A 12,403-nucleotide genomic window follows, 5' to 3' on the forward strand; every position below is an offset into this window, starting at 1 on the left:
TAAAATCACTTATCTCATTAAAGGATTAAAAAAGCCTACAATGCTTACTTAATATATATATATAAGAGACTATAACAGACTATATAAGGGCTATATAACAGACTACTAATGTGTTTCACAATACTCACTTTTTCTTTTTTAATTTTGTAATCTGGTTGCTATGCAACCAGGTCTTCCAAAGCAAGAAGCTGAAGATTAGCCAAAAGGGGAATTCTGAATTCGAAATAACAACATGTCGTAATTTGATTGTGTATGGTCGCTCCTCTTCCTGATCTCTTCCCTTCCTTTCTATAGCCTGTTAACACAGCTTCAACAGGAAATGGGAAGAAATGATGTTTGGAAAAACCAAGGAAACAAAACACTTTCAGAAGTGCACCCTGCCTGTCTTACACTTGTCCTGCTGAAACCCGAAAACAATGTGGGTGATGAAATCGCTGAGAAGGATTTCCGACAAATTTTGTGGTTTAGGGTTTGGTGCCTCTGACACAGCTCTGACATCATTTCCTGAAGCTAACCAGGAGGCAAACAGGTGTATAAAAGTGAGCTGCACATAACTGCATCTCTCCACTCTGTCCTCTGGCTCCTTTCCCACATGCACACTGGAGAATAATATGAAACTGCTACAGTAGATGTACCAGACTGCTCATTACTGCCTTCAGTGCCATTCTGTCGGCGAATGGCGCTTTTCTCATCTTTCTTAATTAAAAAATGAAACAGCGTTTTCAATTGCTGTGATACCGGTCCATGATGCCTACACTGGGCTTTGTTCTTGTTCTGGCACAGCTGCTGGGGCTTGAAGAGGTGCAACACATCGGCAGAGGAAGAGTGTCAGCCTCGTGGTTAGTGACCAGGCTCGCTGCAGCTCCTCTCCCCCGTCAGACTTCTCCTGCGTACAAGCCAGAGCTTTTGGGCTGTTCCCTAGTGCCCTGTGGAAAAGGAAATACACCTCTCCTGCATCATCCAAAGCAAGCCAGACTGGGACACCTGCTGTGCTTTTAATAATAATTTTATTAATACAGTTTACAAGATTGGAACTCGATTCATAAATACAAATTTTATACAGAAAGTATAATAAATTTAAAATAGTTACTGACATATTCCACAGCATTATCACAATGCTTGTAATTCTCCTCTTATGTTGCATAGAATGTGCAAGGATCTTAATTTTTTCAATGGAGTTAAAACTGGTGATCTCTTGGCCAGGCAAAAATGTGTTAACTCACAACAAACATTTCATTTTTCCTTAACTTCACAATCATTCATTTGGTAGATTAATAGATACACAGCAGTTACTACAGCACTGAGACACAGAGGGAACAAGCTGTACCACACTTTTGGTCCTAAAGGACTCCTTATATGAATTTCTCATGTGGAAAAAGCTGTTGATTTTTAATATATTTTATGTACATGGTATTTTTGAAAGGTACATTTGATGGACGAGTACTTTGATATGTATTCATCTACAGGCAGGTGTTGAAAAGACCTAACTTCAAATTCACCAGTTCCATGTGTGTTTGTACATCTTTCTGGAGTTTCCAATGAGAATTTGAGTTTCTACATCCCTTCTGACATTTAACACATTTGTGTAAGGCCATGAGCTGAGAAATTAAGGAAAAGTTCACTCTCACACATAATTAATGAACAAAACATGCTTTAACAAATATACTCAAACAGTCCAGAGATACTTTTTGCAAAGTTCTATATGAAACATCTTCTGTTTGCACCCACGGACTTTAATAATGCAAATAAAAAAAGTTTTCAAAAACCCTATAACTGTAGCAAAGAGGTCACACAAAGGTTTGTATCGAGTCCACTTCATTTAATTTATTTCACTGGAGGGGGCTATCCACAGCCTGTTTACTGACCTGTATTAACATGGTACCTGTAATGATGTTTATACAGCATCTGTTTGTGATGTTATTCCATTAATATGTCAATAGTAAGTCCATTAGTACTGTATGTCACAATATATTAATGGGTTCTTAGAATCTGATTTTTTGTATTTCAGCAAATCAGAATTACATCAAATCACAAATTAATTCTTTGGAAACGAAATTTACTATGTACTGCCTTTTTGCTTTTTAATAAAATATAATTTTAATGGTATGGATTGGGACTTCAAAGCTGATTTGCAGTGGTTGTAGCATCTAATACGACATCTGCAGCAAAATGTTCTAGAAGGATATAGAATTGTATCAGACAGAAAATACTGACAAGTCACAAGACGAGGACCAATTGGCAAGAAACGACTTTAAGAGTCAACTCTTGTGAGACTTATGAAGATATGTGCCAACTCAGTCTCAAACCTTGTTCTGTTCCGCCTGACCCTCAGACAGGATAGCTGGGCCTTACATTAGGCAGTAATAACAATCATTTTTCTCCAGAGCTTAATTAGGCTAGGAATCTTCTTTGAAATACATTAATTTTTGGTTCCACATGACTTCTTCTAATGACTGCGCAATTTCTATGTCATCTTCTGACTAGAAGGAAATCGCACACTGTGATAGGACATGCAGAGATTATAGATAGATAGATGATAGATAGATACTTTATTGATCCCGTGAGGGAAATTGCAGTGCATTATGGTAGGTGTTATATGCCTTTAATAATAAAAATACAGAATGCCACAGGAACGGTATCAGAGCCGCTATGAAAATATTCTTAGAATTAAATTTATCGGGGGCATGAGAGATGTCAAACTCATAACTGTTATAGCATTGTCTTACTGTATGTTAACATCCAGAATCCTTAAGCACAAATCTTGAGTTTCCTTGAGTTGTTTGACAAGCACAAGAAAACTCTTTGCAGCTGTGAACTGTACTGTGCTCACAAATCATTATGAACTGGACAAACAAATCCATTATTTGCAGCTTTAGTGGAGATAAATGGGTTTTCAAGCCCCTTTCAGATTTTCTCTCTGCTGCTACGCAATTAGCCGTGAAGAGCAATGATGAATCTTTCAGCAGACTCCAGTCTTAATCTTGATAAGTTGGCCAAATTTATGGACTTACCTAGATAATTGCAAATTGTCCTTCAGTGTTGCTGATTAAACAATTTAGTGGATAAGTGAGTGAAGTGAATGGACCCAAAGATTTGGGCCCGCATAACGTAAGAATCAGTTTTTTGCTATTTCAGACTTGTATGTGCAACTTGCCAAGAGACCGAAGCTCTGGCTGGCAAAAAACTCCATTGCTTTTGCACATAAAATATGACGTTTCAATAAAAGATTTTTTTTCCACATTTTAAGCATAGAAACACTTAAACTAATTCTGTTCATGTTCTGTTCTTAGAACACAGGCCTATTTATTAAAACGCCTCAAAACCTGCTATTTATTTCTTAGTACATATAAAATAGGTGAACTACAGAATTTATTAACCATTGTGTATTCATCACCATGAAATCAACGCAAATGTGAAAATGTGAGTGTGCCACTCCTTGGCAAATCTTTCTGGGTCATTACCTCTTCAGAATACGATCTTTTACTGTGTCAGCATCACAGATGAAGCATAATGGACTGAGATACTGCAGTCTGATCTAGGATTCTATGTATTTTGTGAAGATGACTAATGTGAAACTTCAGCAGTGCTTTGCGCATTCCTGGCTCTTGTGGCCCTGCTTTTTGTTCCCTTTTATGGAATTTGGAGCTGCAGTGTTGGATCTTATATGACTCCAGACTGCGGAAACAATAGGATGCTTTGGTACATTCGCACAGTATTGCAGCCCTTCTGCTGGGAAGCGGCTGCAGTACTTAGCAAATAAACCACATGTACTGAGGTAAAGGCAGCCACTGTTGGAGCCCTGGATAAAATGAGCCATTACAAGGCTGTAAGGAGCAGAACATGGATGAGTGGAGTGTTTTCCCTGAACTGATTGAATTTTCCGTGCTGGGATCTGCCAAACCAAACCAGGGCTCTATTTGTTTTGGATTGTGAAGGTACTGCAGACACATACACATACCTCCTGGGCAGGTACAACAAACACCCGTTCACCACTTTTGCACAGAGATTTTTAAATCCATTTTAGATCAAATGATAATTGTGTTTGATAACACGTTCAATCTAGGAGTATTTTTTCATCCTACACACAATATACAGTACTGAATCCTAAATAATATCTAATCAGGTGAGACTTTGGGAGGAAACTCATTACATCATGTACTCAAGATATACTGTACATACATATATGACAAAAGAGCAACAAATACAGTAATTATTATAAACTCTCCAGGACGGATTGGGATTCCTGCTTAATTAATTCTTTAAAGGTAATGAAAGCCCCTCCAGTAATTTGGTCTGTGACTCTGTTGCTATGAACTTAAAGCCGAACAAAAACATGAAAATCAAACTCTTAATGAACCCATTTCACACAGTCTCACCCTGGGAATGCAAAGACTTTCATTCCAAAACTGCAAAATACAGACAGACTTTAGCTTTCATGTTTACTGCTCCTTATGAAGGAATGACCATTTCACAAAAATGAGCAAAACGAATTTATTTCAACAACAGTAATATAAAGCACTGTACATGCCCCTTAGGACTAGACCTTGTCCTGTAATTCTGTCTTGTCTTTGATTCCTCTGCTTTGTATTTTCAAAATACATGTGGTTTTGTGTGTTATTTAAAATCTGAATGCAATGTTTTTCTTTTTTTAATTATAAAAACATAAAAATATTATGCAGGTGAATGTTATTAATTACAGTTGAACAGTACCGTACAAAATTTAATGATCTTTTTTCCTCAAGAGAAAACACCCCTAAACGTCTGCCCCGAACTGTGGGCTCTGACAAACATCGCTGTGGGTAAACACCCCTCTCCTCTATTGAATGAATTAGGTGCCCACAGGGAAAATTGGGCCCTTACTGTGTTTACATACAGTAACTTATGTTGCTGTATGTAAAAGCCTTTATGACTATATAGAAAGCGTTTTGTAGAATTTATTTGCAGTTTAGGCTTGATTAAAATCGTTGCATTCCCATAATTTATCACATAAGAAAAACAAAACACGCACGTCTTTGAAAAAATTCAGCAATGTGCTTTTCCTTGCCACAAGTGCATCGGATTAAGGCTTAGGCACAGTTCCCCTCCTTGAACAGAGTGGGTGTCATTTCTTTGTCCCAGTACGAGTAATTGGTAGGGTGACCACCTACATAAAACAATGAATCGTAATAATTCTTTCTGCATTGTGCGCTATACAGTACATCTATCACTAGAACAAACATACTGCAAATGACCAAGACACACCAATTCGGACCAAACAAAGTGAAGTTCCTCTGCCCATTAAGCTTGATTCGCCTGATGATTTTATAGTAACAAAAAGCCACATCTTCTATTCTTAATAAGTTTTTAATACAGTACATGACAAATGTTTTTTTTTATTACACTCCTGAGAACAAAATAATTTGTTTGTGTTTATGTAAAACTATACTACACCAAGACACTGTGTACCATAAACTCGGATTTACCATTTAATTAAATTGTTGTCAATTAGCATAAACTGTATTAGCTATAAGAATTTTAGGTTTTTGGTTAAAATGAAAATTCACTTACAAATGTTCTGTAGAAGAAGTATGGGCCATCTTGAGAAAATTAGGTCAATGGCTGTATTAAAATAAAGGAGTGTTTCCTTTTATCTGAACTAGGACTCTTCAACAAATAATTTCTGCTAGAGGTCAACAGACCGATGTATTGTGGTCTTTTTGACACTCCAGGCTTCATCCATGTTGATGTGAAGGTTGCAGGTATGTTCTATCACTCACAAAAGAGACAATGTCTCTGTCAAAAACTGGAAAAATATGTTCAAAAATAACAGAGTGTTATCAATACCATTTTTATTTTTTGGCAACCTCTCTTTTAGTTTCAAATATTTATGTCCAGCAGTAAGGGCACATACTGTCTCATTAACTAAAACTATGGAAAATCACTTTGTCTAGGAAAATGTGGCTCCCTGCTTTAGTTTCTGAGTGACGGTTTCTGGGAGCTAGACTATTTCTGCCACTTTAGCAGGCGTCAGAATGAAGTTACAGTTATTGCTCCATTCTTGCTCTGCAACAATTTCTGTTCCTAGCAGCAGCTGTGTATAAAATGCAGCTAAAACATATGCAGTAATTTTTCAAACATATTTTTTGGGAGGGTATTAATGAAAAAAGAATATCCCGTCACTCTGGATCGTCTCCAGTCTTTGACCTGCCTCTGTTTTCAACATCGGTCACACTTTTGCCCTCTTGCCAGAACCACAGTGAAATGCTGTGTACTGCAACAGGTGAGGCATACAGTCAACAGTAAAGCTTCAACTCTGGAACTGGGGGAGAGGAGGGAGGAGGTGGGGGTACAGGGGCCAGGTAGAGAGGACATATTTTTAGGAATTCCACTTAAAGGTGATCACCCTAGTCAGTCTTGTACTGAAACAGTCTTCAAAGCAGTCGATAAAAGCTGTCAAACAGAATGCCCATCACAGGGCTGGTTTCTGTGTGTCTTTTTATCTTTCAGGAGGATTTCTCTGCTGTTTGTCATATGAAGCCAGCTTGGAGCCACACTAGGCCTCCGTTATGTCTGTGTCGTTGGTTGCCTGGTCTCTAGAGGCAGACGCTGGTACTTATCTGGCAGGTGGAGCCAGTCCCAGCTTGAGACAAGAACAGCTTCCCGTTAGGACACACACAGAGCTCATAAACCTTTTGCCTTGTACCAGCGGCAGAGTACGTCCCTTGGGGAAGCTTAGGCAACTTGATTTTGCCAGCATCTAGTGTTATCTGAAAAAAGAAGGAGGGAGGGCACAAATTAATGGGATAATTCTTTATGTATTGTGTAATAGTCTCCAGGCCTTGACTTACCTTATATACTGAATGTCTTTGAGACATGTTCACTTACTTGAAGAGAAAAAAGATTAATGTCCAAGACCTACAGTTCTCATCAGATAACACAGATGATGAATTCTAGTCAAGGAAAAGCAATGTAATGCAATGCTTTCGGTTGGAAGTACGGCAGAAGGTTGGAACACCACAGATAGATGTCGAGATAGAAATGCAAAAAAGCAACATATTGAACTAATTAGAAGCAACAATGCATTTCAAACTGCATTACCTGTTCAAAATAGGTATTCAAATGACTAGGCACATTTCTCAGCTTATACAGTAAATAGCGATGCAACCTGAGAGAGCAATATCAGCTTTTATTATATATCATCTGAAACCCAGAGGTAAAAGTCAATGACTAATCTGCTGCTATCCTAGCTTTGCCCATATGAGACTATGCAATGCAAATACATTTGTCTGTCAACAGATTTGTTCAACCTGTTTCAAAATCTCTAAATACATTAGTCTAATACAGCAGATGAATCATATGGCAGAATTCAGCTGATCCACATTGATCTTTCATCCCGTGATACTTGACATTATACCTTTTGTTCCATTTGCAAAAAGAAAGGAGAGTTGATTAAAACAACAGAGGATATGCAGATGATTCACACATGAACACAAGAATGAAACTCTCACTACCTTTCCACAGAGATTTAATGTGGCCCTGGGTTTAGGAGCTGCAGGCTCTGGTGAACACTGCAGCAATGACACACAGAAACGACATCACTATTTCACACTCCACATCTTTTTTACACGCTGCATGTAAAAAATAAACAACAAGCACCTTATATTGTCTTATACCGTATGTGTTGTTTGACAAAATATTCGGGGACCCTACATAATGGTATTACCCGTGCATGGGTCATTTTGGCTCTGTGGCTAAGGATCTGCGCCTGTGGCTGGAAGGTTGCCGGTTCAAATCCCGCAGCCGGCCTGAGCCGCCCCTGAGCAAGGCCCTTAACCCCAGCTGCTCCAGGGGCGCTGTACAATGGCTGACCCTGCGCTCTGACCCAAAGCTTCTCTCCCTGTCTGTGTGTCTGTGTCTCATGGAGAGCAAGCTGGGGTCTGCGAAAAGACAGATTCCTAATGCAAGAAATTGTATAGGGCTAATAAAGCAACATTAACATTAATATTGTTGGACCAGGATCACTATCACTGCTGTTGACCTACTGCCAAAACCGACTTCTCTATTCCTTCTCACTTTGTGCTAACAAACTGTCCCCATACTGTAAGACCTTCCCTTTCAGGAGATGATATTTTTTTGTCTGCATCCATGAGGCTACACATGAGGTTTTGGTCATAGGATGTGACTACAACAAAACTTTAAACAACTGCTTCTCTTGGCACGGTTGATTATTGTTTTCTCTTTTTAATAGGGTATAATAGGGTATAATTACAATAGTCTACTCTCTCTAGGGACGCTGGAAAACACTTGCACGAACGCAGATCCAAATGGAAATCAACAACTCCTGAAAGGTAAGGAGAACCATTATCAACAGCCTCAGGGAAGCACTTTCACCAAATGACCTGGAACATTTTCAAGCACAAACCGCAGACGACATCTCAGGACATCTGTTATTGAGCAGATTTTGCCATAAAAACCACGAGGGAAGGCAGTGTGCTCTGCAATGCGTGAAGCTTTTAACTAATTGAGGCAGCAATACAAGAAAGAGAAGTGACCATGAAGTGACATGACCACTGCGGTTCTCACTAAAAATGTGATGGATGTTTTTTTTGCAGTGATAAGAACAGAGAAACAGATTATTTTAAACCAATTCCCTTCACACTTGTCACTTGTGTTTCATCTGCAGCTTTACTATCACCAACCTGGGCTAGGTGACAAAACAAATATTACAGAGAAGACGAGTCCAATTTGTTTCTTTGCCAGTAGATAATCCATCTGAAAACCCTGTTCCTTAGAATATAGAAGAAAGAACACATTGAGACAATATAAGAACATAAGAAGCCTCACAGATGAGAGAAGGCCATTTGTTTGGTAGTGAGAAGTTACTTGATCCCAGGATCTCACCCAGCTGTTTCTTGGACTTCAACAGCATTGAGCTTGTTCCACACTCTCTCAACTCAGAAGATCTTTCATATCTTCTTGCTCACCTGGTTATTAGAAGAAGAATCCAAGAATCCTACCAAACTATTACGAAGAGGTTAAGTTTCTGTCCCATAGAAACAGTTTGAACAGCCTGGTTAGTGAATTTGTTCTTGACTGTTGTAATGTTCTATGTAAAGAAGAGTCTCTTGTTTGTTGTCTGGTATATAACATCCTGTTTTGTCCCTGGGTCCATTGTTAATCTTGAAGATGTTTTGAATATTCAACTCTAGGGTCCCAGAGTACTGGATTCAACATTTTAATGTTGAGTATTTGAGACTCCCACAACTCTGCATAGAAACATGCCTAAGAATTTCCATCTTGCTCCATCTTGCTGCTTATTTCTCATCCTCCTGCCATTGTGAAGCTCGAAGTAGTCTGTTGTTTAGACTAGTATTGACTCTGATTTGGAGCATCAGAATCACATCACCTTGCAGTTTCTTTTGTGCAAGATTGAAGAGATTATCATGGCTGGTAGTTAAGAATAAGAAATAATAATAATAATAATAATAATAATAAGAAGGTAGAGCATCAAATAATGCAAATCACTGATCAATAAGACTTAATATCATATTCAGATTTGCAATTCTTTTGGTATTAGATAAAATGTCCAATATTCAGATCAATGACAGAAGAAAGCTAATCTCTGTGCTGTATTTGTTTTTGTACACCGTAAACTCTGCCGCTCAGTCCTGCTTTCTTATGTGATTACAGGAAAAAAAAGCTTTTTCTGGAACACACTGCTGGAACCATGGGAAAAAAGGAAATGTACCGAGGTGATTTATCATCACTACATGAAATCAATCCATATTATCTCCTATAGATCTCAGGCAAATAAAGCTGTTTCATGTGGTTAGGGCACCACTGTTTCAGAGCAGGGAAAGCCTTTCGAATAAATTACACTGACAAAGTCTGGCCAACAGTGAAAGGTGACTTCTTGTAAATTCAGATGTTAGGCATATCCTACAGGTGACAGGTAGAGAAATACAGTATGTAGCAAAGCTTAAAAACTGATGCAGATGAAAATGGTTTCAGCATTTTGGAATTAATGGTATAACTTTTGATGAATAGGGAATGGATCGTACTTGTGTTTTTACGAGTTAAAGCATGTTAATTGATCTAAATTGTAATGATAAGTTTAGCATCAGTTTAATTCGTGTGTGTCTGTCTGTGTGTGTGTGTGTGGGGGGGGGGATCTTTCAGATAAGCTGAGAGTGAAGTAGTTGAGAGTGAAGTTACTGAGTGTCTTAAGCATGCTTATTACAATTTTGTCTGTCATGAAGAAAGAGTGCATCTGTTTCAGCATTACTGTTTTAGTATTGAGCAATGCCACATTACCTTGTCTCTGAACTATAAGCTGAGATGCTGGAAAACATAGAAGGGTTTGGGAGGGAAGAAACAAGTTGTGGAAGGGTAAGAAACAAGTTTAAAAAGGTAAGACTGCCGTGCTTCAAGAACAGAATCTGGGACTAAGAGATGCCATTTATCTGTTCTGTTTCAAACGCCTGATTTTGGCTATTGACCATCCTACCTCTCCATCCTTAGACTCCAGTCTCATCTCGCTTCTGCAGGTCGCCTGGATGTTTCCTGCTTCAGCTAAAATATGGACACCCTTCGGAGCCTCCATATACAGAGAGCGCGTTGGAGATTCTAGCCTGCAATAAACAAAGCACTGTCATTCCATTTGAAAAACACTGAAAACATTTGAATGAAATAAACTGCATTATTCTTTTAAATATGCATTTAAAACCATATTATGTTTCTAGGCTGTGCTTTCACCCATGTCTTCATTTCACTATTTTTAAATCTCTATTAACTGTTTAATATTTGAGTACCATACACAACATATATTATGTTTCATTTCACCAAAACTGGAACAACAGTCCAAGACATTCGATACAGTATGTCAAGTCAAAGATGTATTGTTCCCCCTTACAGTGAGTCACACCAAGGCAACAACTGTTACAAGACAAGAGTATTTTGATAAAACATTCTTATTAACGCAAACATATCTATTCTTCCTTCACTTGATGGTTTTTGTCAACTGACTAAGCACAGCATGACTAGGAACTGAACTATTGATCTGCACCATGACAGCTAACAGCTGGAAGCTGTTATATTCTCATAACACTAAGCTCAGACCAAGCAAATCCATTTCTTGTGTACCAGCCTTTCTGACACAGCTAGTTTTTCAAAATGTATGCAGGTACTTTGAATAAGATAACTCTCCTAGATTTTGCTTTTAAGGTGGAAAGATTTGCAAGGTCATTCCTGCCTGCCTGCACTTTGTTTTGTTCATTTCAGAGTTGGAGCATTTAATTTTTTTATTTACAAACTAAGATTGAAAAATGACAGGTCTTATTCACTGGCTGCTTCAGGGGTTCTGGGGTGCTGTTGGTGTTGTTCACACTGTTTTTCACTGTCATTCATAAGCATTTGACGCATCATGAAAAAGGCTGTATGAGAATAATGTTCCAAACATGCTTGATGGCCAACTTTGTGATCCCTGATTTGTGTGACACAGGGTAGAAAGATGAATCTCCATCAAGCAAACATGAATCATCATACTACAGTATATTACAGTACACTGAAGTAAACCTTGCTACACTATGGTGTATACTGGGTTTGGCCAGCCCATGTCCTGGAGTTTCACAATACAGCAGGTAATATGGGTTGCCCTTTGACTAAGTCTTACCCTTAAGATCACTTAAGGGGCGTTTTGTTCACATGCTTAGTTCAGGCATCATTTCAAAAATTAAAACACAAACTTTGTTTGTTTCTCTCAAGAACACGGTCATTCCTTACTGTACTGGGCCAATTCAGTTACTAGTGTACTTAAAAACTCAAAAGTGATCCTTAAATTGATTAATTTAGTGCTGGATATGGTTGTCCTGATCCAGTGTTATCCATCTCTGCTGTACTTTAGTAAACTACTTTACTCCTTAAAAACCCCTGTTTAACACTCTAGAGTATTGTGGCCGATCATACCCTGTATGTACAGTATTACCATAGGGCTGTGTCATTGTAATTAGCACTCTATTTATAAAGTAGTCATTACCTTATGATGTGCACTACATTGTCCCGTTTAACGCATGGCAAATTATATAGTTTTACTTCTCCTGGTACACCAAGGAATTGCATAGAAATATCAGACACCACAAACAAATTGGAACAAGCAGATAAAAAGTGTCACTTGCACTAAAAACACCAGATTTCTTCCACAGGCACCAGACCGTTTGAAGCCGACACAAAATGCCGCAGGAGCTCTGATCTTTGCTGGGACCCAATCGACTTTGACCAAGCTGAGCTAAATGAAAACTCAGCCACCATGCAGAGCTTAATACCAGTGTCAGGACTTTCCAATATCCAGCTTCCACAAGAAGAAGCATGCCTGGTTAGAAAAAAACTGCGTTTATGCTGTTTTCTGAGCGAAAGATACAAAATGGTA

General features: G+C 38.5%; 1 protein-coding gene across 2 annotated transcripts in view; it reads right to left on the reverse strand.

The window, feature by feature from the left end:
- Positions 1-990: 990 nt before the first annotated feature.
- The window catches only part of sgcd (sarcoglycan, delta (dystrophin-associated glycoprotein)), a 73,801-nt gene continuing 62,388 nt past the window's right edge, over positions 991-12,403 (reverse strand). For both annotated transcript variants that reach the window (XM_088932729.1, XM_088932730.1), the window contains 2 exons: positions 10,487-10,610; positions 991-6,746 (listed from right to left, as the gene is read on the reverse strand). In XM_088932729.1, the coding sequence (XP_088788855.1) occupies positions 6,573-6,746; positions 10,487-10,610 (298 nt within the window). In that variant the 3' untranslated portion in view covers positions 991-6,572. The remainder of the gene's footprint in view (positions 6,747-10,486; positions 10,611-12,403) is intronic.

The sequence above is a fragment of the Atractosteus spatula genome, chromosome 14 (genome assembly GCF_055471065.1).
Source record: "Atractosteus spatula isolate fAtrSpa1 chromosome 14, fAtrSpa1.hap1, whole genome shotgun sequence".
NCBI classification, from domain to species: domain Eukaryota; kingdom Metazoa; phylum Chordata; class Actinopteri; order Semionotiformes; family Lepisosteidae; genus Atractosteus; species Atractosteus spatula.